Below are 26,879 nucleotides of genomic sequence, written 5' to 3' on the forward strand. Positions count from 1 at the left end.
TTCAGAAGTAATCCTTGGTGACTGTTTGTTGTGTCTGTTCCAGGCCCTCTTCTATATATACCAATAGCACACATCAAAGGTGTCTTCATATCTGTTATACACACACATACACATTACAAATGGTTGTACAAACCTGCTGTACCCCTGGGTTGTTTTTCCTTTTTCCCCCATCATGGACTAGTTTCTGTGTACGTACAGATAGGTCTTCCTTCCTCCTGTGTTTCTAGAGGTCTTCTTGGTGTTTTAATGTCTGTGTTGGATGGATGGATCAAAATTCGTCACTCTGGGTATCGAGGGTGTTTCTTATTTTGTATTACAGAGCAGGCTTCAGTTGTCCTTAGAACATATCTCTGTTTCTGTGCATTTTACAAGTATTCCTACAAGTGGAAGTGCAAGGGTCAGAGGATTTCATGTGGGATTTTTATTCTTTTAAATGAATGCCGATTTCCTCCTCTTTCAGGAGAGCTCTCGTCCTCCTCCTCCGCAGCTTCCACTTCCTGTGAAGGATTCAGTACAAGGTATACTGTGCTTTCGCATTGCACACGTTTATTGACTAGTGTGACAAACTTAGTTTAATTGCGTGTATTTTAGCAGCCGCATACAGTTATAAATTAGAATTTTGCATAATCATTGGTTAATGAAATAGGCCCAGACACCATGTGCTAGGAGAATGAGGTATTCACATGGTCTCAAAATACTGCATTCTGCAAAATCACTGGCCAGAAATCTTTTTTAAAAACACCATTATTATGAAAGCCACGAAAAGGAAAAGAAGTGATAAACTGGTTTAGATGAAAGCACTTTAAGGGTGACCGCCGAACGCACCACATGATCCTTGCTTGCGTCTTAACTTCTATGGAACGGGGCGGAGGGGGGGGAGCGGTAAGGGAGATCACTGACCAGGAGAGAAATGGGAAGATGGGAAGTATGCTGGGTGCCATGCCCCTGTCCTTGGGGGATGTGCACTGAAGTGCAGGGAACTGAGGCGTTCGGACGACCCCATCTTACCGTGCAGCATTTGGGGGTGGGAAAAACTGTGTAAACGTAGAGAGAGGTGCAGGGAGAAAACAATGCTGACGGCTGGTGAATTTTAGTGTTGATTCTACGTGTAATGTGTTATTCTTTGAAGCTTTCTGTCAATATTCAACTTTTAAAAACTTGGGAAAACAAAGGAAAAAATCAAATTTGGCTGTCAGGTCCTAAATCCCGTTTCAGGCATTTTTTTGGAACGTGGGTGTTATTGGTATCCTTAACAGTAATGTTGGTCATCAGTGGGTAAATATAAGGGCTTCTCCCAGCTTGTGGATCATGGTTAATTTGGTTTGTTTTTAAATGACCTGCTCTTAGAAGAGTTTATCCTTAGTGAGATTTTGCGTAGCCTCCACTCGGCCATCTTCTTTCAGGTTAAGGTGCCATCCTGCTAGCTTTGTCAAGTCGTTTTTGACTCTCAAGCTGTTTCTTCTAACTTTGAGTCTAACTGGTCATACAGTTCTCATGCTCTGGAGTCAGGAAGAGCATTTAAAGTAACCCAGCAAATTCGTAAAATAGAAGAAGAAGAAGAATGAGATTGTGGAATTGAAAGGAACAGTTCCTCTCCTTGGAGCTGAGCTGAATACAAAGCAGTCAAAAAGTCAAAAGTGAGGAAAATCATCACAACAGTGGCGTATAGTTAAAAGCCCCTGACCTACAGTAGCCAGCCTCTTAAGGATTGTGTCCATTTTACAATGAGGACAGCCTCTAATTTAAGTGATGTGGGCCTTCCTCGTGTTCCTGAAAAGTTGGGTTTAAACTGAATTTGTAAGAGTAAATAGTTTGAATGCATCATGTGAGTATAATATTTAAGGAAATACTGTTAGTAAATATGAATATTTGTAAATGTTGCTTTTTTTTTTTTTTCACTTTCTTTTCAGAAGTGACCAAAGTTCGAAGAAATCTCTTCAACCACGAAATGATTTCTCCTTCAAAGAGATCGGCAAAGCGGGGGTTGCCTAGAAGCCACTCCGTGTCCGCAGTGGAAGGTCTGGAGTGTAAACCTGACAACTTCAAGAGGACCAAAGGTACAATCTTTTAGGGTAGCCAAGAGAAGGGGGCTCTTGGATCCAAAGCAGCCTCCAGACTCTGTTAGTTGCAGAAGCTCATTGATCCTCTGTTTTCCTCTCTTTGGTTACCATCAGTTTTCCCCTTGGGGTCTCTCTCCCTCCACGCCCCCACAGACAAGCATCTATTTTACAAAACCAATGAAAAAGAAAGGACAGTGACCAGTTGTTTTCAAGTCTTTTGGGGTTTTGTTTTTTTGTTGTTGTTTTCTTTTTTGTTCTTTTAGTAATTGAGTAAAGTATTATTCACCTGTCTCTGTTATATTTACAAAGTTATGCTGCCATCATCGTGAATTTTGGCTTTTTTTTTTTTTAAGATTTTATTTATTTATTTGACAGAGCGAGAGAGGAAACATAAGCAGGGGCAGTGGGCGAGGGAGAAGCAGGCTCTCTGCTGAGCAGGGAGACTTACGTGGGGCTCAGTCCCAGGACCCCAGAATCATGACCTGAGCTGAAGGCAGATGCTTAACGACTGAGCCGCCCAGGCGCCCCCGTGGATCGTTTTTATCTCTCTGGAGAGAAACCATATTTCCGTTAGCAGTCACTCCATTCCCCTGACTTTCCCAGTTGGAGGCAACTACTAGTCAACCTACTTGCTGTTTCTGTGGATTCGCCTCCTGTGGGTCTTATCTTGTCTTTTTTTTAAGATTTTTTTATTTTGAGAGAGAGAGAGAGAGAGCATGAGCAGAGGGGAGAGGGAGAAGCAGACTCCCTGCTGAGCAGGTAGCCCAATGCTGTGCTCTATCCTAGGACCCTGGGATCATGACCTGAGCTGAAGGTGGGTGCTTAACCAACTGAGCCCCCCAAGCGCCTTCTTGTGGGTATTTCTTATAAGTGGAATCATACACTGTACACCAGCTTTTATCACTTAGCATAATGTTTTCAAGCTTTATATATGTGCGGTAGCACGTCTCAGCACCTCACTTCTGTTTATTGCCCATGATATACCATTGTATGGCTAAACTGTCTTTCATTTACCCCTTCATCAGTTTGTGGACGTTTGAGCTGTTTCCACTTCTTGGCTTTTACGAATAATGCTTCTGTAAACATTCATGTACAAGATTTTGGGTAGACATGTTTTTCATTCTCAGGCACATGCCTTGGAATGAAATTTCAGGGCCATGTGATGACTCTGTTTAACTGTTTGAGGAACACTGAATTGTTTTTCAAAGTGGCTATACCATTTTACATTCCCACTAGCAATGTATGAGGGTTCATTTCTCCACACCTACCTTCTGTTGTCCCTCCCTCTCTCTCTCTCTCTCTCTTTTTTTTTTTTTTAAACTAGGCTGGGGATGCCTGGGTGGGTCAGTTGATTGCACATCTGACTCTTGGTTTCGGCTCAGGTCATGATCTCAGGCTCATGAGATCGAGCCCTGGGTCAGGCTCTGCGCTCAGCATGGAGCCGGCTTGAGTTTCTCTCACCCTCTCTCTTTGCCCTTTCCCCCTTCTCTTTCTCTCTCTCTCTCAAATAAATAAATCTTTAAAAATAAATAAATAAAATCTTAAAATAGGCTCTACACCCAGCATGAAGGCCAGCCGAGGCTTGAACTCACGACCCTGAGATCAAGACCTGAGCTGAGATCAAGAGTCAGTTGCTTAAGTGACTGAGCCACCCAGGGGCCCCTGTTGTCTCTCTTTTCGATTCTAAGTGTCCTCCTGGGTGTGTGTGTAGTGGGATCTCATTGTGGTTCTCAGTTGTACTTCACTGATGACTAATGTTGAGCGTCTTTTCATGTGCCTGCTGGCCATCTGTATGTCTACGTTAGAGAATGTCTATGCAAATTTTTGCCCATTTTTTAATTGAAATGTCAGTTAAAAATTGTAATTGTTGAATTGCAAGAATTCTTTATATATTGTAGATATTAGTCCCTCATCAGATATATGATTTGTAGATATCCAATCTGTGGGTTGTCTTTTCACTTTGATAGTGCCCTACACTACACAAAAAGTGCATAATTTTGATGAAGTCCATTTTAAAGCAATTTATGAATTTTTGTCATTGCTTATGCTTTTGGTGTCATAGCTAAAAAACCACTACTTAATCCAATTTTAGAGTTTAAGCTGTTCCGTTTCAGTCTTTGGTCCATTTTGAGTTAACTTTTGTGCATTATTTTGTGTGAGATAGGAGCCCAATGTCATTCTCTTGTATGTGGCTATCCTGTTGTCCCAGTCCCATTTGTTGAAAAGACTTCTTTCCTCATTCAGTTGTCGTGGCATCTTGGTCAAAAGTAAACTGACCATATATTTTAAGATGTTAATTCTTTTTAAAATGTTAGGTAGAATTCAACATTAAAGCCAGTCCTGAGTATTTCTTTGTGGGGAGTTTTTTTGATAACTAATTCCATCCTTTACTTCTTATAGGTTTCTTTAGATTATCTGTTTCTTTTTGAGTCTGTTTTCAGTGTTTGTGTCTTTCTAGGAATTTGTCTGTTTCTTCTTGGTCATCGACTTTGCTGTTAAACAGTTGCTCATAGCATTCCCTAATAGTCCTTTGAATTTCTGTGAGGTCAGTATCTATGATCCCTCTTTCATAGTAGTTTGGGTTTTCCCTCTTCTTGGTCAGTCTAGTTTAAGGTTTGTCAATTTAATGATCTTTTCGAAGAACCAACTTTTGGTTTCGTTGATTTTTTTTTTTTTTCCTGTTGTTTTTAATTTTTGATTTCATTGATTTCCTATGCACTCTTTATCATTTCCTTCCTTCTACTTACTTTGGTGTTAGTTTGATCTTTTTGAGCTTTAATTTTAGGTTATTGATTAGAGATCTTTCTTTTTTAATACAGGCATTACAGGTACAAATTCCCTTCTAAGCACTGCTTTAACTGTATCCTGTAAGTCTGGGTATGGTGTGTTTTCATTATATCAAAATATTTTCTAATTTCCCTTGTGATTTCTTCTTTGACCCATTGGTTATTTAAGAGTGTGTTGGCCTCTGTGTATTTGTGAGTTTCCTGAATTTCCTGCTGTTGTTAATTTCTACTTTCATTCCATTGTGGTTGGAGAACAAACCTTGTATTTTAGTCTTATTTACTGAGACTTATTTTATGCTCTACCATTTGTCCTGTTAATGGAGAATGTTCTGTGTACGCGTGAGAATAATGTACATTCTGCTCTTGCTGGGTGGAGTGCATTACTGTTCATCTGTTTGACCTATTTATATTTGAAAATTAATTCCTTTATCTGTTTCACCCATCCCTCACCCACTTCCCCTCAGGCAACTCCCAGTTCTACGTATTTAAGAGTCCGGGGGTTGTTTTGTTTTGTTTTTTAGATTCCACATGTAAGTGAAACCATACTGTATTTGTCTTTCTCTGACTCACTTCCCTTAGCAAAATACCCTCTAGGACCATTCATGTTGTCACAGATACCAACATCTCGTTCTTTTTTATGACTGAGTCCTTCTCCATTGTATATGTACCACATCTTTATCCATCCATCAGTCAGCGGCCACCTGGGTTGCTTCCAGATCTTGGCTATTGCAAAGCTGCCATAAACATAGGGGTGCTTATATCTTTTCTTTGAATTAGTGGTTTCATTTTCTTTGGGTAAATACCCAGTAGTGGAATTACTAAATCATATGGTAATTCTATTTCTAATTTTTTTTAAGGAACCTTCATACTGTTTTCCCCAGTGGTTGCATCAGCTTGTGTCCCACCAGCCAGTGCACGGGGATACCCTTTTTTCCACATCCTCGCCAACTTGTTTGTGTTGTTGATTTTAGCCATTCTGACAGGTGTGATGCAATATGTCATTGTAGTTTTGATTTGAATTTCCCTGATGATGAGTGATGTTAAACATCTTTTCATGTGTCTGTTGGCTATCTGGGTGTCTTTGGAGCAATGTCTGTTTTAGGTCTTCTGCGCATTTTTAAATTGAATTCTTTTTTGGTGTTGACTTGCCTGAGTTCGTATTTTGGACAGTAACCCCTGATTGGATATGTCATTTGCAAATATCTTCTCCCACTCAGTAGGTTGCCTTGTCGTTTTGTTGGTTTCCTCTGCTGTGCAGAAGCTTTTTATATTTCGGTGTAGTCCCAATAGTTTATGTTTGCTTTTGTTTCCCTTGCCTGAGGAGACATATTTAGAAAGAAGTTGCTAAGGCTGATGTCAAAGAAGTTACTGCCTGTGTTCTCTTCTAGGATTTTCATGGTTTCAGGTCTCAATTTAGGTCTTTAATCCATTTTATTTTTGTATATGGTGTAAGAAAGTGGTCCAGTTTCGTTCTTTTGCATGTAGCTGTCCAATTTTCCCAATACCATTTATTGAAGAGACTGTCTTTTTGCCATTGTATATGCTTACCTCCTTTGTTGTAGATTGACCATATAAGTGTGGCTTATTTCTGGGCTTTCTGTTCTGTTCTGTTGATCTGTGAGTCGGTTTTTGTGCCAGTACCATACTGTTTTGATGACTACAGCTTTGTAGTAGATCTTGAAATCTGGGATTGAGAAGATTGCTCTGGTTAATTGGGGTCTTTTGTGGTTTCATACAAATTTTAGTATTATTCTAGTTCTGTGAAAAATGCTGTTGGTATTTTGATAGAGATTGTATTGAATCTGTAGACTGCTTTGGGTGGCATGGACATTTTAACAATATTAAATCTTCCAATACATGAGCATGGTATATCTTTCCATTTATTTGTGCCATCTTCTATCTTTTTCATCAGTGTTTTATACTACTCATAATACAGTTCTTTCACCTCCTTGGTTAAGTTGATTCCTAGGTATTTTATTCTTTTTGGTGCAATTATAAATGGGATTGTCTTCTTTTTCTTTTTTTAATTTTTTAAAACTTTTTAAAAAAGATTTTCTGTATTTATTTGAGAGATAGAGTGAGCGAGAGAAAGAGCCCATGAGCAGGGGCAGAGGGAGAGGGAAAAGGAGGCTTCCCTCTGAGCAGAGAGCCCAGTGTGGGGCTTGATCCCAGGACCCTGGGATCATGACCTGAGCTGAAGGAAGATGCTTAACAGACTGAGTCACCCAGGCGCCCCTTTTTTCTTTTTCTTTCTGCTACTTCATTACTAGTGTGTAGAAATGTAACAGATATCTGTATATTAATTTCATATCCTGCAACTTTACTGAATTCACTTATCAGTCTAGTAGCTTTTTGATGGAATCTTTAGGGTTTTCTATATATAGTGTTGTGTCATCTGCAAATAGTGACAGTTTTACTTATTCCTTATCAATTTGGATGCCTTTTATTTCTTGTCTGATTGCTGCAGCTAGGACTTGTAGCACTGTGTTGAATAAAAGTGGTTGAGAGTAGACACTCTTGTCCTTGATCTTGAGGAAAAGCTCTGTTTTTCACCATTGAGTATGATGTTAGCTGTGGGGGTTTTTCATCTATGGCCTTATTATGTTGAGGGTATGTTCGCTCTAAGCCTATTTTGTTGAGAGTTTTTATTGTGAGTGGATGTCGTATTTTGTTAAATGCTTTTTCTGTATCTATTGGGATGATCATATGGTTTGTATTTTCTCTTGTTTGTGTGAAGTATCCTGCTGATTTGCAAATATTGAATCACCCTTCCATCTTTGGAATAAATCCTACGTGATTGTGGTGAATGATTTTTTAATGTATTTTTGGATTCAGTTTGCTAATATTTTGTTGTGGATTTTTGCATCTACGTTCATCAGAGATACTGGCCTATAGTTTTCTATAGTGTCTTTGGTTTTGGTATCAGGGTAATGCTGGCCTTGTTGAATGAATTTAGAAGTTTTCTGCCTCTTTTATTTTTTGGAATAGTTTGAGAATTTGGTTTCTTTTATCAATTTTTTAAAAAGATTTTGTCAGAGAGCAAGCGAGCATAAGCAGGGGGAGCAGCAGGCAGTGGGAGAAGCAGGCTCCTGCTGAGCAAGGAGCCCATTGTGGAACTTGACCCCAGGACCCCGGGATCATGACCTTAGCCACCCAGGCACCCCTCTTTTAATAATTTTTATCACTTTATTGATACCCTCATTTTGTTCATACATTGTTTTCCTGATTTTCTTTAGTTCTTTGTGATTTTCTTGAACTCATTGAGCATATTTAGAAAACTTGATTTGGGGACGCTTGGGTGGCTCAGTTCGTTAAGAGACTGCCTTCAGCTCAGGTCATGATCCCAGGACCCTGGGACCAAGTCCTGCATTGGGCTCCTTGCTCAGCAGGGAGTCTGCTTCTCCCTCTGCCTGCCATTCCCTCTGCTTGTGCATGCTCTCTGTGTCTCTTTCTCTGACAAATAAATAAATAAAATCTTAAAAAAAAAGAAAACGATTTGATGTCCTTTACCAGTGACTTTGTGTGTGTGTGTGTGTGTGTATTGAAACATCTGCTCTGTTTTCCAGACTTTTTGTAAAGCATGTATTCCGTGTTGTGTGTGGTCACTGGAGTTTCTGTTCTGTTATTTCTGTGGTTAACTAGTGACCTGACAAAGATTTCCTTAAACATCTAACTCCAAAAAGGAAAAAACAAGAAGGTATTCTTGTCCCTTTAAATCTTCCCAGGGATGGAGCACCTGGGTGGCTCAGTTGGTTAAACGTCTGACTCTTGATTTCAGCTCAGGTCATGATCTTGGGGTTGTGAGATTGAGCCCCAAGTCGGGCTCTGAGTCGGGCTCTGTGCTCCATGTGAAGTCCACTTGAGTGTCTCTCCCTCTGTCCCTCCCCGTTTGCATGTGTGCTCTCTGTCTTACTCGCTCAAAATTTTAAAAAATCTTAAAAAAAAAAAATAGTCTTCCCAGGGGTGCACTAAGGGAAAGCCAGTGCATCCCGAGAGGTCCAAAACCAAGGCAAGTGTGTGCACCAGCCCCTCAGGGGTCCACCACATTGACCAAAGCACACAGCCCCAGGTTTGGAGGATAGGGTCCTCACTGTCTGTCTGCTCTACCACCGGCCAGCTGCTCCCAGAATTTGGGCCTCTCCCCACAGCTGCAGCGGGGCTGAGGAAAGGAGATCATAGCTGTTCATGCATGGTGTCCCTTATCAAAAATCAGCATCTCCTTTTCATATAAAGCATTTCCCTTATTGTTACAAGTGTCCAGTTGGGTCCCATAGTTCCAAAATACTTGATTCTGATCATTTTCCCCCCTAGCTTACTAGTTGTTTTTGGTGGAGAGACCAACCCCGAGAGCTGATTATGGCACTATTTTATGTGACATCACCCACTCCGCTGGGATTTTGATTAATATAACAGCCTCATTCAGATTAATGCCAGTTTAATTTCAATAGTACTCTAAGACTTTGCTCCTATAAATTCAGTTCTGTTTCCTACTCCGTCCTTCGTGCTGTATTTTCATACACATTACATCTTTGTACATTGTATGCCCATCAACACCAATTTATTTTTTATTATTTAATTATTTTTTAAAGTATGCTTCATGACCTAGTGTGGAACCCCAGCCCGGGGCTCAAACTCAGGACCCTGAGATTGAGAGCCAAGCTGGGATCAAGAGTCGGACACCTAACTGACCGAGCCACCCAAGCACCCCCATCAACAGCAATTTATAATTATCACTTTGTCTTTTAACTCCTAGGAGAAAAAGAGTTACAGACAAAAAGTGCTTTTGTGCCATACGTTATATTTACTTAGGCAGTTCCTTCACTGGTGCTCTTTAGTTCTTCCTGTGCATTCGTCTCACCCTTGAGTGCCCTTTCAGCCTGAGGGGCTCCCTCTAGTGGGGCAGGTCTGCTACTTGAAAATTCTGTTTTGTTTTTGGGGGGGAGTTTGTTTTTGATCTGGGAACATGCTAATTTCCTTCATTTTGAGCAATAATTTTGCTGGATATAGAATACTTGGTCGAGTCTTTTCTCTTTCAGCCCTTTGAATACATCGTCGCAGTGTCTTTTGTCCTTCCTTCCTGATGAGAGATCAGCTGTTACACTTCTAGAGGATCCTTTGTACTTGACGATTCCCTGATCTCTGGCTCCTTTCGAGATTCTCTCTGACTTCTGACAGTTTGGTTATGGTTTGTGGAAGTGTGGGTCTCCGACTTTATCCTTCTCGGGTTATTGAGGTGCTTGGATGTGTACTGTCTTTCATCAAAGTTGGGAAGTTTTCAGCCCACATTTCTTCAGATGTTCTTCGGGCTTCTCTCTCCTCTCCTGGGGTTCCCGTATGTGAATGTTGTGCTTGACAGTGTCTGAGGCAGTCTCTCATCACCCTTTTTCTGTCCCTCAGGCCGGGTAATCTAAATGAGCCCATCTTCAAATTCGTTGACTCCTCTGCCAAAGCCGTTCTCATACATTTTTCATCTTTCAACTTTAGAATTTGTTTCGTTCTTTTTTTAGGATTTCTGTCTTTTTATTGATGTTCTCTTTGGGGCAAGTCCTCAGTCTCCTACTTCCCTTTGGTTCTTTGGATGTGGTGTTTTTAGGCCTTTGAACATATTTCAAATAGCTAATTAGAGTCTTGGTCTAACAAATCCAGTGTTTGGAATCCCTCGGGGACTGCTTCTGATGACTGGTTTGGTTTTTTTTTCTCTTTCTCTGCACCTGGGCCAAACTCTCTTGCTTCTTTGCATGTCTCGTGTTTTATTGACGACATAACAAGGCAGTTCGGACAGACCTGTACCCTCCCAGCCAGGGTTGATTATCATTCGTGCCATTCTTTGCTTGGTGACTTTCCTGAACTAATTCTTCAAAGCCTGTGTTCTGTCATGTGTGGTCACTGATGTCGGCTCAGTTAGCTCGGTGATTCTGTTCGTGATCGGACAGATTTCCTTAAATGCCTGGAACCACTAAGCTTCTCAGCCTTTGCCGAGGGCCGAGGTGTATTGGCTCATTTCCTCAGAAAGGTAAGCTGCCTGGCTGAGTACTGAAGACTCCGGGTTAGCCACGGTGACAGCTTAGGCCTTAGAGGCTTCTCGGAGGCAGGCACACACCCTTACATTGCATGGAGTTTTAGGTTCCCAGGAATATGTTGGAGGTTTACAGAGGCCCCCGTAGACGCCTCCTTCCCCAGTGTTCCCTTTTAAACTTTCGGTTAGTGTGGCGTTTGCCCCAGCTGTCCACTCCCTCTGGCAGCTGTGATGTTTACAGTTGCTGCCGACCGGTTTCAGTACGTGCTCCCGGGAAAGAGGTTGTTTGCACTGGGTGAGTGCTGAGGTCAAACAGGGACCACCCTGGAGCATGGGGTTTTGCAGGAAGCGGCCAGACGGGTCAGATAATGACAGCTGGGAGGGGCGCTTTGGAGGCGCCTCGGTCCTGTTTGGCCCATTCACAGGCCCCTGGGCTGTTGGTTTGCACAGTGGTTGGTTCTCACGGCTACAGGGCTGGGGAGAGGGGGTCAGGACACAGGCAAGATGAAGTTCTGTGGAGCTCGCTGTTACTGGGATTCACTGTCTTTCTTGGATAAATACTCCATGGATTGTTATAAACTGGTTAATTTCCAGAGTTCTAAAGAAGCTGATTTTGCCCATTTTTGCCCAGTGTTCTCATTCCTTTTATGGAGGAGAGTTATTTCAGAGGTCCTTATGCCACATTCCTGCTGATATCCCTTCTCTTCCTTGTCACCTTTTTTTTTTTTTAAGATTTTATTTATTTGATGAGAGGGCTCAAGCGGGGGGAGCGGCAGGCAGAGGGAGGGAGAGAAGCAGGCTCCCCGCTGAGCAGGGAGCCTGATGTGGGGCTCGATCCCAGGATCCTGGGATCATGACCTGAGCCGAAGGCAGACAATCAACCAACTGAGCCACCCAGGCGCCCTCTTCCTAGTCACTTTTAAGTCCCTTTAAACTAGTTCTTCCATGAGTAGCTCAGTTACATAATCTGCAAAAATTCATGCCAGCTGGCTGGATCTTATTAAATACCTTGAAGCTGCGTGGCATATCAGCATTTTGCATACTTTATTTCATTTAATCATAAAAACCACTGATGAGTGAATGTATTCGTTCTAATAAGTATTTTTTTTTTCCAGGACTGCTTATTAGAGAATAATTTTACAGTATTTTACATTGGCTGATTACTCAGTCTCTAATGCTGATAAACTGTTGTTATCATGTTCAATTGAATCCTATGGTTAGACATTAGTGCAAAAACCATTAAGTGAAAACAAGCAAGAACCACTCTGGCATGAGTAGCAAGCCACACATAAGTTTAAACTGCCCCCTTTGGCTTGCTGCCACTTCTTGATAAGGTTAAATGAAATTTATGCTGTTTACATTTTAGGTTATCACAGACTGCTGACTAGGAGTGTGGCTGAGACTCCAGTACATAAGCAAGTGTCCAGAAGGCTTCTTCATAGACAAATCAAGGGCAGGTGAGTAACATCCTTGTCTAGCTGCTTCGTGCACCCACACACCCTTGCTAATGGTCTTGTGGGCTGCTGTCCATCTCCGAAGCCTCTGGTGACTCACACCTCCACGGTCTCGTTTATAACCAAAGAGCGTTCTGCATTCTGTAAATTCTATGAAAGCTAGAGGACCATACAGAATGTACTTTTTTGTCTCCCTTGTTACACTTGGCATAATTATTTTGAGATTTATCCATGGCGTTGCATGTGTCCATAGTTCGTGTGTGTGTGTGTATGTACGTGTGCTGAGAAGCATTCCATCAAATGGATATTCAGCATTTTTAAAAATCATTCATCATTGGATGGAGTCGTCGTGGCTGCTAGGCAAGGCTGGAAGTCTAGGATCTGAACTTGGCCTATGGGTGCGGTGGGGCCACAGTTTTCCATGGCAATTAGCGTCTGAAAGTTTGTCATGCTAGGCAGCCCCTTTCCTGGTTCTTTAGAGAGAACGGGCTTTCCTTAGGGCAGTTTTTGTACCTGTTGATGTATTCGGGTTGTCCCTTCTCCCAGCACCCAGTCTGGGATCTGTGAAGCAAAAAGGTAACTCCGGGGGCTCACTGTCCTGTCTCTCCTGGGATCTTGGGGTCCCCAGCCAGTCTGCCTCTTCTTGCCACCTTTTAGTCTGTAGTTCATTTTACATATAACATCCAGGTTGGTTTTTTTTTTTTTTTTTTTAAGATTTTATTTATCTGACAGAGAGAGACAGCCAGCGAGAGAGGGAACACAAGCAGGGGGAGCGGGAGAGGAAGAAGCAGGCTCCCAGTGGAGGAGCCCGATGTGGGACTCGATCCCGTAATGCCGGGACCTCACCCTGAGCCGAAGGCAGATGCTTAACGACTGAGCCACGCAGGCGCCCCGACATCCAGGGTTTTTAGCTGCACTTCACGGGAGCAGTAGGGAGACTTGTCAAGGTTTCACCTAGACATTACTTGTGTACGGGTTTTACACCCTTGTGTAAGAATCTTCAGGACAAACGGCAAGAAGTGAAATTGGGGGATTAGAAGGCATACATATTTCTAAATTTTATGTTGTAAAACTGCTTTCCAAAAAAAAGCATTCTAACCGTTTTACTTTGGACAGTAAATTGGGTGAGCGTGCGTGCAAACGCTGGTGTCATCAAACCCTGTGCTCTCTATTGCTCCGTGAGGTGAGAGGCTGGATCTCTAATGTGCATGGAGTAGGGGTTAATAGTGAGTGACACTGAATAATCCTTATGCTTATTGTTCCTTAAGGTCCTCTGATCCTGGTCCTGATATCGATATTGTCGAAGAGTCCCCAGAAAAAGGAGCAGACGGTATTACCTACATTTGTTTTGCATTGCACACAGGGTTTGAATTCACGACTCTGAGATCAAGACCCAGGCTGAGATCAAGAGTCAGATGCCTAACCAACTGAGCCACCCAGGAGCCCCTCTTTTGTGTTGCATTGTAACTAGTTTCTGTGAAAACCTTTCTGTACTTGTGTTGTCGCTCAGCATATCCTAAGATTAAAATTTTAGAGATGTGATAGCTCTGGGCCCACAATATAATTCAGTAGATATTTTTTAGAAAATGGCCTCTTACACAGAATTTGCCAAGGGGATTTCTGCAGAAAACTTTCTACACAGTAGTATTGGAATTCAGGGCACAGGCTAACCACAGTGTAATACAGAGGTTTGTGGCTTATTGTAAAAGTCCACCTGGGGGCACCTGGCTGGCTCCGTCCATAGAGTACGAGGCTCTGGATCTCAGGGTAGTGAGTGTGAGCCCCATGTTGGGTGTAGAGGTTACTTAGAAATAAAATCTTAAAAAAAAAAAAAATTTGTGATGCAGGAGTTTCCCCCCAAAAACCTTTTTTTAATGATTCAAGTAATTTTATTGTAGAAAAATCAGAAAATAAAAGCCAAATTTTTAATAGTCGCTTGGTAATCCCATAATTCTGAAATACTGTTAACATTTTAGTTTTAATATACTCTTACAGGTACTTATTTCTATACAGATGTGTGTAACATAAACAAGAAAACTGCAATCTTTAAAAATCTTTTATAGAAGTTACTTTATACAAACCTTTTTTTCACCCAACATCGTGGTTAAACGGTGACAGTTTGAGACTTCTGAGGGTGACAGTCTAGTGGGTCAGTGGTTTTTCTGGATTTGGTTTGGGGCCATAGATCATACCCTTCGTAGCTCTGTTACAACACTTCGGAAGTTTCAAAGTTAGTAATTTGTCCAATTTCCATCTTGTGTGTGGTATTAAGTTTTACCCGTTTCATACATGGGAAAATGTAAAAAGCTTACATTTCTTCATGGTTACTAACTGGGATTCTGGTTTTGCAGAAGTAAGCTTGAGACGAAGTCCTCGAATCAAGCAACTGTCACTCAGCAGGACAAATTCTGGTTCCTTCTATTCTGGGTCTCAGCCGAAGTCTCGAAGTGTGCAAAGAGTTCACTCATTCCAGCAAGACAAGTCAGGTAACATGCTTGCCCACCTGCCTTCAGGAGTCTGGGCCTACTTGGTGGGACGTGTTTTTGGGAAAAGTACAAAATTTGACATTTTGTTTCTTGACACTGGAGCAGAACAGGTATGTCCGTTAGAGGTTCAGGGTAATGAACAATGCATGACCATCAGTAACAGTGTCCTCCCTCTGGATTCCTACAACCGGTCATCCACGCTGTCCTGAGAGGCAGTGTATCCACTCAACAGGAATCACCCGTTATTTCCAGCTTGTGTTCATGTTCTGCACCCAGGTGTCCGAGGTAGAAGGTAATACTGGTTTGTCCCTGGTGCTTGTATCCATCATCAGTCTGGATCCTCAGATACGTGTTTTTATATTTACAAATAGTTTTACTTGCCTGACATATAAGGGCTAAAGTTATATGCTGGCTTATTAAAATTCAAGATGGCAGCAATAATTGTAGTTGCTGGCATAATTAGGTAGGATCCCTCCCCACTCCCACTTGCTCTAAAAAATTGTCAAATTGTCATCTTGTATGGACTGGCTGTTCTATTAGTATTGGGAGGGCAGGAGCTGAGAAAGAATCACTGTTTTTTGACTTGCAGGCCAAAGAGAAAGTTCTTCAAACCAAAGTATTCGTTCTCCCAAGAGGCTGCTTTTTGGGGCATTGTCTGAGATGGTCAGTCCCTCAGAGAAGGGTTCAGCACGAATTCAAAGGCCTTTGAGAAACCCACTGGGCTCTGAGATACCCACAGCATATCAGGTATGACATTTCTATAATGTTTAAAATAGTGTGGTCTCGAGAGGAAAACAGAGTCATGGCCAAGAAAACCCACTGAGTTACATGAGGGAAGAGAAAGCAGGCGATCTAATAGCTATTCGGTGGTGACTGGGTTGATCCAGATGAATGATTATCGGGTACGTGGGGACGTAAGGCAGCAGTCTGGGTGAGGCCTTTGGGGTGGGGAGAAAACAGAAATGATCTCCTCTAATCTGTTGGTTTCATCCACTATTTTTATCATACACTATGCACATATCGTTCTGAAATGTGTAGGGATCAGTCCTGTTTCCCTTACATTGCCCACCTGATCTAGTCACCCACGTTAGAAAGCTGCGAGTCACACGGGACCTCTCCCTCTTCCCGGACACAGCCAATCACTCAGTCCTGCCACTTTCATTTACAGACCACATTTGATACCCACTCCCTCCTCCCCAGCCCCTGCAGTTCCTGCCTGCCTTCAATTCTGCCTGCAACATTTCAACTGCCTTTTCCCCTCTCACGTCCATCCTGCCCCCAGAGGCCAGAGTGATCTTTCACACTGCATCACTTTGCTTAAAGCTGTACGACTCTTTCTTAAAGCAGGGTTTTCTAGGTTTTCCTAAAACGGAACCCTTGTGTTAAAAAATAATCATCTTTGTTTGGAAACCCGATATACGGCTTAGAGGCTGGGGGAAGACACAGAGCTCTGGGGATGGGTTTGAAGACCACCGATCTCCAAGACCAGGTTCAGTCCTACCCAGACAGGCATGGGCCTCTGTGGGCTGGCTGCCGGCCTTGCCCCTCAACCTTCCCCCCCCTTCATAATCCCCTTTCCCGGCAACATCAGGCTGCACTCTGGCCTGCACACGGCTGCTGTTCATTTTAGGCACAGAAAACCATAGAGCAAAGGCCCAAGAATTTCCTCTTCCCCACTTCCCCACCTTTGGCCTTTATCTGCTGACACCCATTCTTAAAGACCTGACTCACTGTTCCTGTCCCCCTTTCCTCTGAGCTGGGTTAGACAGCCGCCCGCTCTTGTGCTCCCACGTTGTCCCCTGCACTGGCGACACTGCTATCATCTGGCTGTGCCCCATTGAACGTGAAATGCCCACTAGACCAGGATTCCCTTGAGATAATCAAATAAGGTTGTAGAAACGGTAGGTGTCCAATCTCCTTTACTGTTGGGAGTGCGTAACTGCGTTTTGCAGAAAGGGAGGGAGATTTCTGGCTGGGGAGTCTCCTTCCTGAGCGGTCGGCTGTGTTGCTGTACCTTACGTATCCGTATATTCCACACTGCACCTCCCCTCTCATCCGCACACACAGGGCCCGGCACATAGTGGGGGCATCGCAAGCACAGGTTGGATGCAGGTGAACAGCAGAGGACATGACACCTGGGGGCCGCGTTAGGCAGAGATGGGCAGGAGCTGTCTCCTTGAAGAGAACGGTGGCTGTGACTGGTGGAGTGATACATCGTTAGAGGCAAAGCCTGGTTTAGCTGCCGTATGCACATTATGAGAATTTTTTTGTCTTAGACCCAAGATTAGATTCAGCGTTTGGTGCTAGAAAAAGTAGACAAGTGAAATCTGGGTCATGGCTGGAAGTGGAAACGTGTCACTACTGGAAATCCAGCTTCTGGCCGTTCCATCGGCTGCCCAGGAATCTCCCATCTGCCTTTCTCATTGTCTTAGAGGGGCCAAAACTGCTCGGTAGAGAAGATGGGTTATGATATTTAGGTACTGAAAGAAGCATCTCTTTCCAGACTCCTAAGAAGAGTAACCGGAAATCTCCAAGCTCTTCTAAAGCTACACCAGGAAGGTTCCCTCGTACGCCACAAACGCCACTGCGCACCCCTGAAAGGCAGCAGAAACCCCCTACAGAAGTGACTCCTGCCAAACAGGTCATTTTCAAGGGCTCCTTAAAAGACGCCTCACAGAGCTGGGATTCACCATCTCAACCCAAAGTCACTCCTCGGAAAGGACACTCCCTGGCAAAAGGAGGAACGTCTCCTCTTGCAAAGAAGATTCCAAGAACTCCCAAAAGGCCGGGTGGTCAGCCACCTGGATTTCTGAATTCTACTTGGCCACCTTCAGTGACTTCCAGTCCCGAAAGCACCTCCTGCCCGGCAGCCCTGACCGGGAGTGACGGTCTGACTCCTGTGGGGTCCGCGCTGAGAACGCCTCCGAGAGCAGCAGCCTCCAGGGGGCGAGGAGAAACCCCTCCAGGTCAAACGCACCACCGTCCCTGTGTCCCCAGGGCGGCTCAGGCAGAGGACCTCATGCGGAAACGGAAGGATAAAGCGGTCTCAGTCCCCAAGACAGTGGGGAGCACGACTCTGACTTCTCCCCATCTTTCTCCAGAAAAACCTTTGGCCTCTCCCTTAGGTGAGCTTTCCAAGAGTCCATTTCAGAAATTTTCAATAGACTCTCCTCCTGCTGAAGAACTGGATTGGAAAGGGCCCCAGAAAGCACCCCTTGAAGCCTCGTCTCTCTCCCGTCCTGTTCCCTCCACTCCCCCCCGAATCTCGGAGATGGCCCGGTCTGACCCGGTGCCCCCTCGGACCCCTAAAATTGGAAAAAGGCAGAGAGAGACCTCGATGCTGGAAAGCAGCTCCCTCGAGTGCCAGCCGAGCACCTCTGCTGCTGCTAGCCCAGCCACCCTCACAGACACTGGAAAGGACTGGAAGGAAGTGATCCTCTCTCCTCAGCCTTCTCCTGGAAGACACAGTTACCCTGGGCCTGGCTGCGGGCGTGACTGGCCTATGTCCTCTCCTCTGCTTCCTGGGAGCGGCACAGACTATCTCACTCTCCTGGACGAAGCGGAGCACCACGACAGCGATGGCTCACACACTCACGTCACACCCGCAGAGGAAGGTGCGGTGTCGAGGACGGCGGTGGCCCAGGAGAAGCCTTCTCCGTCCAACCCCGGGAGTCCTCCCTCCCCGCCTCCCCGCGAGCCCGGCTCTCCCCCCACGCCGTCCTACGCCCTGCGCCGCACCGCAGACAGAAGGCAGCGCCAGGCCGCCACGCAGCTGGGGCGCCCGCCGGCGTCGACGCGGCCTCCTAAAGGCTCTGGCAGCCCCCAGACCTACGAGGTGGAGCTGGAGATGCAAGCTTCCGGCCTTCCCAAGCTTCGGATTAAGAAGATCGACCCCAGCTGCCTGGCTGAAGCTGAGCCTCTGAGAAGGGAGGGAAGGTCCCTGGGAGAGGAGAGCTCCCTCCCCGGCCTCGGCATGCCCGGGGCCAGCAAGTCCTCGGGGAGACCTGAAGCCACCTACGTGTCGCCCCCCTGCCTCCGCGCCTCGCACAGCACCCCCGGCAAGAGCGGGGGCCAGACCTACATCTGCCAGTCCTGTACCCCCACCCACTGCCCCTCTAGCACCCCCTCTCCGTTTCAGACAGACGGTGTTCCCTGGACCCCGTCTCCCAAGCACAGCGGGAAGACCACCCCCGACACCATTAAAGACTGGCCGCGGAGGAAGAGGGCGGTGGGCAGCAGCTCCACCGGCAGGGGCGACGTCGGCACTGACCTTCCTGTAGGTGGGTCGCTGCTCGAGCCGGAGCGAAGGGAGCGAGGTGGCCTTGAACTCAGCAGCAGGACTCCCCACTTGGGGGACTTTGAGCTTGAGGGGGTGTGCCAGCTGCCAGACCAGTCGCCTCCCAGGGACAGTGCGTCTCAGGCTGAGGAAGCCTCCTCCTGGGGACAGTTTGGGTTGGGTTCCAGGAAGAGGCTCCTTCCTGCTGAGGATGAAGCGGAGTGTCAAGCCAAGAGAGTGTGTGAGGAGCAGCGAGGAGACGCAGAGCTTGGCAGGAGCGAGGAGCCGTCTCCAGGTGCCGGTGGGCGGCACCTCCCCTCCATGGGGGACGACGACGTGTTCGTTCCAGGTGAGTCTGGCTGGCAGTGTGGGGCAAGGAGGCATCAGGAGGCTGCTTTGTCGGGGGTGCTGCGGGACCGTGCTCACCTTGTACCCTGGCCGTAGGTTCCACGCCCCCGCCTGGCTGTGCGCTGCGGAGCTGCCTCTCGGCCAGCGGCCTGCAGGCCCTCACCCAGTCCCCGCTGCTGTTCCCAGGGAGGACACCTTCCTCGCAGGATCCCGATGCCAGAGGTGACTTGTTCAGCAAAGGTCTTGGAGGCTTATGCGGACCAAACTTGGGTCCTTTGGGGGACTCCCGAGAGTGAGCTCAGGGTTGCCAGGCAGCAGGATTGTGGAGGAGTCGGAAGGAGTGCCCGAGTATGGGACAGAGAGCTTTGTCCCTGTGGTGTCCTGTGCTCTTCCCAGAGAAACTCCACACTAGCACTCCACTGTGTGGTTAAACAGCTTCTGGAAGCAGTGACGGGGACCTACCGCATACTGTGTGTCACTGGAACCCGAGGAGCATGTGTCGGGCAGCATGGGTGGCAGGTGGCACGCTGGCAGCCCGCTGCTCCCCCCTGGTGGGGGTCGTGACACCCCTGCGCTTCTGTACACGTGCTCTGATTAAGGACTGGCTGTTGTGATCCACCTTCAGACTCCAGGATTCCCTTTCCTCGACTCCACCTGGGAAAGGACCGGCTTGAGGGTGCTCAGTGCACTGGGTTAGAAACATCTAGACCGGAAGGGGAATGCAGGAGGCCGAGGCCTCCGCGGATGCCCTTCCCTGAGACCAGGATGTAAATCACGTAGAACAGCAGAAGGTACGGTCCAGCTGAGGGAACTCAGACCGCAGTACTTTGCTTTCTCAAACCGCCACCAGCCCCGTGCTGACGGAGGGGTGGCGAGCCTGGGAGAAGGCGCAGGGGGCGCTTCTGCACACGAGAACGGGCAGGCAGTGCTGGGGTTAAGTCCACGCGCGTGTGGACCTCTGTCCAGTTCAAGCCCATTTTCTTCTGTTCCGTCCTCACGTCCTGCGTGCCCTCTCTGCCTTTTCCTAGATGAGGATATGGGGGTGCTCCCCTCCACGGCCGAAGAATCTCCTTTCAGCCGAGCGTTCTCCAGGAGACGCCCCGTCAGCAGAACTTACACGCGGAAGAAGCTGATGAGCTAGTTGCGCCGGAAGTGCTGGAGGGGCTTAAACCTACGCGCACTACTGAGCCTGGCCAGAGCCGCTGCCTTCGGGGGCGGACAAAGCGCTCCGAGAGCCATTTTCTCTGGCTGTGTTGGGAATTCCACGCTCCAAGCCTAGAGGAATTCTTACCCCAGAAAGTCCGTGCATCTGAGCCAGGGCCTGACTCATCTGGCCTGCGTCCCCCTGGGCTCGCTGCATAGAAACAGGAATAGGCAGGGCTCCCTGGAACGGAGGAAGCTCAAGGCGAAGCCAGCCCGCTCCCCGTGGGCCTGCAGGTACTAGGGCCCGGGCCGCTCTTGCTGTGTCAGCTCCGGTTCCCACAGGAGTCCCTTAGGGGTTTTAATCCCCCTCCTGGGCTGCATTCCTCCCAGCCCTGCCCCCGGTTAGGGAGGGGGTAAGGCGGGTGCTCTAACAGCCTGGGAGGCAGACGGAATTCTAAGAGCAGGCTCCCATTCCAGCCCCCGCCTCTGAGAGACCAAGGTCAGTCCAACAACCCCTCCCCTCACTTGTGAAGTGGGAGAAAGGGCTCCTCACGGGTCCCTCACAAAGCTGAAGGCTGCGTCCGACAGCAGAATAAATTTCTTACCTTCCCCACGTCATAATAAAATCTTCTCTGGCTACGCAGCATTCCGTGCCTTTCTGCTGAAACCTTGAGGCCTCAGGTTGACTCACCTTGGCCGAGCTCCCGCAATTCCTGGTTCCGCGTCTCCAAGTCAGCCCTGAAACCCCGCCCGGCCCCAGCCCCGTCCTCACCGTGCGCAGGGAGCCGCAGCAGGGAGGGGCCGGCGGAGCGGCTTGCTGGGAGCCTGGGCTAGGGGCCCGGAAAAGCTTTCCGGCCTGTCGTGTCCTCAGATCAGATTCTCGAGTCTTGTAGATAAAACCAAGTCAAAACTCCTATTTCTCCCTTCAGAGATTCTCATTTATTATAAAAATGGTTTTACAAAGTTCTAAAAATATGCCCAGCTTCCCCCTCCCACCATGAACATAAGACCATTTAAAACCTGACCCTGTTGCCACTGAGTGTTCTGGGTCCGGCACTGGCTGCGCCCCAGAACGACGGGCACGCACACACAGGCTCAAGACCAGAAGTGCCTTTTGCAAACTCTCAAGCCAAAAGGTGGCAATCTGGTACCGTAGCTCAAAGGAAATGAGGGCCAGGAGTTTGCATATTTAAAAAAGGATGAGTCCAATTCATTTGGGCTGTAGCCGAATTTGCTGACTCCAATTGGGTAAAGATCAGGACCCGACTGTGCGGTGGGAAGTAAAGACCGTCCTTCACAGAAGCGAAGGCAGGCAGCCGGACCTCGCAGCAGGCTCCGAGGGTCCCTCCAAGGAGGGCTCGGCCCGCGAGCCTACACAGGGTTTTTCCTGACGTCAATCATCCCCGGACTGGCTCTGCGCAGGTCCCTCCGGGGCTTGGCCGGGGGCCCGAAGTTCCAGGGCAGACCCGCCTCGCCCCCAGGTAGCACCCGCCCTACCAGGGGCTCAGCGGCCTCCCGAGGCCGCGCCTCCTCGGCCGAGCTCTGCTCCTCACCGCACAGGCTTGAGCGTTTCCACGTCAGCGGGAGCGGGGCCCGGACCAAGTCCCGCACCTCGTCCCGGGCGCGGGGGGCACCGTCGGGGAGGGGCTGCTGCCAGAGAAGCTCGGGCGCGGCGGGGAGCTCCTCTTCGTTTCCCGGGGGCGGTCTGTTCTCCAGACACAGGGTCCTCTTCTCCGCACCTGCCACTGGGAGTAAGGGACGCTCATTAGACACAGGCCGGAGGGCCCCGCCGCCCAGTGTCCCTGCACAGTGAGCAACGTGTGAACCGCCCCGGAAAGAGCTGAAATTAGCCTGGTTTCCAAGCTTCCCCCAACGGCCGAAGCCTGACTGCACGGTGGGGAAACGGGGGCCAGCTCGCTGGTTCGGGGAGAAGTACCCCTGCTCGGGCCAGCCGCGCTCCAACTACCGAGTTTCTGCTTCAGTTCCTGGTTCATCCACATGTGGCGGCCCAGCTCCTTCTCCAGAGCTTGAATCCTGCTCTCGTATTGCCTCTTGCTGTCTGCAAACCCCTCACCGAGGTGATCTGGGGGGCACAGAGCCAGGGGGTGAGGGGCCGGGGTGGGCAGGAGCGGGCGGGTGGACAGGAGCGGGCCGAGGCGGGCGGGTGGGCAGGAGCGGGCCGGGCCGGGGGCGGGTGGACAGGAGCGGGGGCCGGGCCCGGGGGCAGGCGGGTGGACAGGAGCGGGGGCCGGGCCCGGGCGCTCACCTCGGCTCTGCTGCAGCAGCAGCTGCACGTTCTGCTCGTGCTCCTTCTGCTGCACGGTCAGCTGGCGGTCCATCTCCAGCCGCTGCCGCTCCAGCGCCACCTCCAGCCAGTAGACCAGCCTCTGCTGCTCCTCCAGCTGCATCTCCAGCTCGGAGAAGGCGATCTGCTGCTGGTGCTGCTCTTCTCGGAGCGTCACTACCTGTCCCGAAGCCAGACGCGCTCAGCCCCCAGCGCTGGCTCCCTTCACCAGGTCGTCCCTGACCGGGGACAGCTGTCCGGCCGTCTTGCCACCACGGCCCCACCGCAGATGTCACTAGAACATCACCGGGGGGTCCCACTGAGCCAAGACGGCCTCAGACACCGCGACAGTGTTCGAGGCAGTGATTTCCCAATGACGAGAGTCCGCTCTCAAGATGAGGCTCGCGTTCTCTCCCCACCTCAGGCTCCTCCCTCGTCACAAGCTCCTCCGCTCCCAGGCGGAGCCTCGAGCTGCGGGGTCTCACTGCGGCCAGCGCTTCTCAGCTTGGCACTACTGACGCTGCAGGCAGAGAGCCTGCGGCTGTGGGGGCCTATCCCGTGTGCTGTAGGGTTTAGCAGCGTCCCTGCCTCCACCCCCGCTCGGTGAGGACCAGAAGCATCTCCAGACATGGCCAGATGTCGCCTGGGGGCAAACCCTCCCTGTTCAGAACCCCTGATCCGGGTACACCGAAGGGGCCAATCAACCAGGGGAAAATAAAGGGGGGAGGACTGGGTCTTACTCTAAGAAAGGTCTTAACAAGAGTCTGAGGCAGCCCTGGAGACTGGAGTTCGCCGTGACTCCGTCCTCGCAGCAGGGAGGAAACAGCGCCTTCTCTGCAGCTGCCATCAGACACCCCCCCCCCCCCCACAAGCACCAGAAGGTGGTGGCCGGGAGCCAGTGACCCACCTTGTCAAAGTACTTGCAGAGTAGGGCTCTGGTCTCCGAGGACGAGAGGTAGCTGAGCTTGGCCATGAGGTTCATCTCGCACTGGGACAGCAAGGAGGCCGAGGCACGCAGCACCCGCTGGCGGCACGTGATGGCCTCGTTCTTGTACTCGATGGCTGCGTCCAGGGCCTCGATGGCCTCGTCCAGCTGGAACAGCGTCCGCTCCTCCTGCGGGACACGGCCACGTGTGGAGGGGAGGCCCGGCTTCTCGCATCGCACACAGCCACTCCCGGAACGACAGCCCCGGGCAGACAATGCCAGCGCCTGGCCATGAGGCAGACATTGTGTCCCCCCATCCTGAGCAGGCCGTCAGCACGACAGGAGCAGTGTCCCTGCCCAGTATGGCAGGGACAGGCAGTTTCCATTACAGCCCCGACCCCAGGGGGCGGCCAGGGCTCTGAGAGGCTCCTTTCTGCAGCACACCGCCTCTCCCATCATCTATAGCAGGGAGCCCAGAACACTCTACGCCCAAGGGACAGCCAGGCGGGACTGCCACGGAGGCACCAGAAGGTCTGTGGGGTGACATGACCACAGCAGGGCTCTCCCTGCTGCTCAGGGACTGGCCACGAGGTGCAGGGATGTGCTGCTGACACTCATTCCCACAGGCGGAGCCCAGGCGTGGGACACGCAGGCTGACACCGCGCAGAACGTGGGGTGCACCCAGGGTCCCGCTGGGCAGAAACCTCGAGGACCCAGCCCGGGTGTCCCAGCCGAGGGGGCCAGAGTCGGCGGCGGGGCCAGGCCAGCATGCCCCGGGCCGCCACCCCCCTCTCTGGAACTCGCCAGCGGGAAAAGCACATTCGGGAAGCAGCAGGGCCCAGCGCCGGGCCAGGCTGAGGAGAGCGAACAGAGGAGGGGACGGGGAAGCCCGGCGGCGGGTCTCACCTCTGGCGACAGCAGGCTGCCCCGCCTCAGCTTGCCGTCGATGTCCAGGCGCTGCTTCAGCAGTGCGTCCTTCTCCTGGCGCAGGGCGTCGATCTCCCCGCGGAGCCGCTGCTGGCTCTGGGCGCTGCCCTGCCGCAGCTGCCCACTCTTCTCCGACAGCTCCTTCTCCAGGTGCTCCAGCCGGCTGGACACGCGCACGATGTCCTCACTGAGCGCCTAGGGGCGGCACCGCCGGCTGTCACGGAGGGAGCAGGCCCCGTCCTCACAGGGGTGACACAAGCGGCCCCGCCCCTTCCCTCAAGAGGCCCGCGATCCAGGAGCGCTGCTCTGTGCGGAGGCCTGGCTCTCGGTCCTGCGGGAGCTCAGGGAGTGGGGCCCCCGGGAATGGCCCAGGACACCGACAAGCACGGGAAAAGGCACTGGCGAAAAGGGGAAGGCACGGACGAAAGCCGAGCAGACCCTTCCAGGGGCCCGATGTGGGAGGAAGAGGGGGCTCTGAGGGTGACAACCCGGCAGCGCCCTCCCTGCCCGCTCCTGGCCTCCAAAGTGCTCTGTGACAGCAACAGCGGGTCCGGACCCCGGTGGGGACCCAGCCGGAGCACCGGCTCCTGGCCCAGGCTCTGGTTTTGTGTTTGACACACCCCCTTCCCATCTGCACGGCAACACTGTGATTCCACTGGACTGAGGCGGAAACTGGCTCAGAAGCTCCTTATTCGGCAGGGTGGAGAGAGGCAGGCCGGCCATGCGCCCAGGTCTCTCCGCCTCCCGCGCCAGTGAGGGCTGGTCCTCCTCGGCCGGCCCCCGTTTCCACACCTGCGAGTCCTTGTGCTGCCCGCGCAGCCCAGAGCAGCGTCATAAACATCGGAGCCTGATCATGAACACCCGGATGTCCTGGAGGCCGGAGGGGTCCACAGGCTACCGTCCTGTAGGACCGAGCTTCCCATGGCTGGACCTGACCTGGCAGGGACATCGCCCAGAAGAACCTCACCTGTCTAGACCTCACCTGGCAGGGTTATCGTCTGGAGGGACCTCAACTGGAAGGACCCCAGCTGGCAGGACCTCACCTGGCTGGACCGGAGGCGCTTGCTCTCCAGCCCCGTCTTCTCCTGCATCAGGGCCTCCTTCTTGGCCAGGATGGCCTCCCGCTTGTGGAGCTCCTCCCCCAGCTCCTCCAGTGCCCGCCGCTGCTGCAGAACCTTCTCCATCTCCTGATCCAGCCACTTCTTCTGCTCCTCGATCTTCTAGAGGAGGGTGGGGGAGGCAGGGAGGGAACTCAGCTCTTGCCCCGGGCCGGACAGGCCTCCACCCAGGGTGGGGGGGGAGAACACGCCCCTGGCAACCCTGCGGGCCGCGGGCGCTCCCGGGGACCTGGCCCGGCGCCGGCTGCACCTGCTGCTGCTCCAGGCTGACCACGGAGCCGTTGCTGCCGCTGCGCCGCTTTCTCTGGAACGCCGCGATCTCTTCCGTCTTGATCTTCAGAATCTTCTGCTGCTGCTCGTGTCTCCGCTCCAGCTCCTGCGGACACGGCAGGTGAGCAGCTCAGCGGCGGGGCCGTGGGGGGTGCCGAGTCTCTCCAGGAGCTGCCTGTGCGCCCCAAAACCCCTCTGGAGCTGGGCTCGCCGCCCCACATCTCGCGGGGACCAGCAGCAGCATGGGCGGCCCGGTGCCTGCGCACAGCTCACCTCCTGAGCCTCGCGGTGCCCTTGGCCCCCCTCCTTTTCAGGTCAACCACGCTCAGGGAGCCCAAGCAACCCGCGGAGGAGGTCACACCACCAGAAGTGGGGGGCCCCGAGACGCGCCTGCTGGCCTCCCTGGCACCCGTGCCCCTCCCCCCCCGTCCGACCTTGACACGGTGCTGCCGCTTGTTCATCTCCGTCTCCAGGCGCCGCTTCTGCTCTGTCTCCTCGCGAAGCCGCCTCTGCAGCTGCCCCTGCTGCTGTCGCATGAGCTGCACGTGCCGCTCGAGCTCCTGCAGCCGCTTCTCGCTCTGGGCCGACAGCGACGCCAGCCGCTCTGTTGCCTGCTTCTTCTCCCGCAGCACCTGCACCGACACAGCATCCGCTGGGCCCCACCACACCCAACCCGCAACCCGCGGGGCAGGACCAAAGGGCGAGCAATGGATAGAGGGGCGGACAGAGGGGGACACAGGCCAGCTGGTCATGGACGAATGACAGCAGAAGACTCATGACAGTGGC

The 26,879-nt window shown here is 50.4% G+C and overlaps 2 protein-coding genes across 2 annotated transcripts in view; one reads left to right on the forward strand and one right to left on the reverse strand.

Moving 5' to 3' along the window:
* Positions 1 to 21,212, forward strand: part of TICRR (TOPBP1 interacting checkpoint and replication regulator) — a 42,182-nt gene extending 20,970 nt beyond the window's left edge. The window contains exons 14-22 of the mRNA XM_026510460.3: positions 461 to 518; positions 1,911 to 2,057; positions 12,229 to 12,319; positions 13,585 to 13,646; positions 14,668 to 14,802; positions 15,392 to 15,549; positions 17,306 to 19,427; positions 19,523 to 19,648; positions 20,455 to 21,212. Coding sequence (XP_026366245.1) covers positions 461 to 518; positions 1,911 to 2,057; positions 12,229 to 12,319; positions 13,585 to 13,646; positions 14,668 to 14,802; positions 15,392 to 15,549; positions 17,306 to 19,427; positions 19,523 to 19,648; positions 20,455 to 20,567 — 3,012 coding nt within the window. The 3' untranslated portion in view covers positions 20,568 to 21,212. The remainder of the gene's footprint in view (positions 1 to 460; positions 519 to 1,910; positions 2,058 to 12,228; positions 12,320 to 13,584; positions 13,647 to 14,667; positions 14,803 to 15,391; positions 15,550 to 17,305; positions 19,428 to 19,522; positions 19,649 to 20,454) is intronic.
* The window catches only part of KIF7 (kinesin family member 7), a 33,310-nt gene continuing 20,613 nt past the window's right edge, over positions 14,183 to 26,879 (reverse strand). The window contains exons 12-19 of the mRNA XM_044388405.3: positions 26,528 to 26,725; positions 26,074 to 26,199; positions 25,749 to 25,925; positions 24,685 to 24,900; positions 23,761 to 23,967; positions 22,836 to 23,034; positions 22,506 to 22,652; positions 14,183 to 22,314 (exon numbers count right to left, since the gene is read on the reverse strand). Coding sequence (XP_044244340.1) covers positions 21,941 to 22,314; positions 22,506 to 22,652; positions 22,836 to 23,034; positions 23,761 to 23,967; positions 24,685 to 24,900; positions 25,749 to 25,925; positions 26,074 to 26,199; positions 26,528 to 26,725 — 1,644 coding nt within the window. The 3' untranslated portion in view covers positions 14,183 to 21,940. The remainder of the gene's footprint in view (positions 22,315 to 22,505; positions 22,653 to 22,835; positions 23,035 to 23,760; positions 23,968 to 24,684; positions 24,901 to 25,748; positions 25,926 to 26,073; positions 26,200 to 26,527; positions 26,726 to 26,879) is intronic.

The sequence above is a fragment of the Ursus arctos genome, unplaced genomic scaffold, assembly GCF_023065955.2.
Source record: "Ursus arctos isolate Adak ecotype North America unplaced genomic scaffold, UrsArc2.0 scaffold_28, whole genome shotgun sequence".
Taxonomy (NCBI): Eukaryota; Metazoa; Chordata; class Mammalia; order Carnivora; family Ursidae; genus Ursus; species Ursus arctos.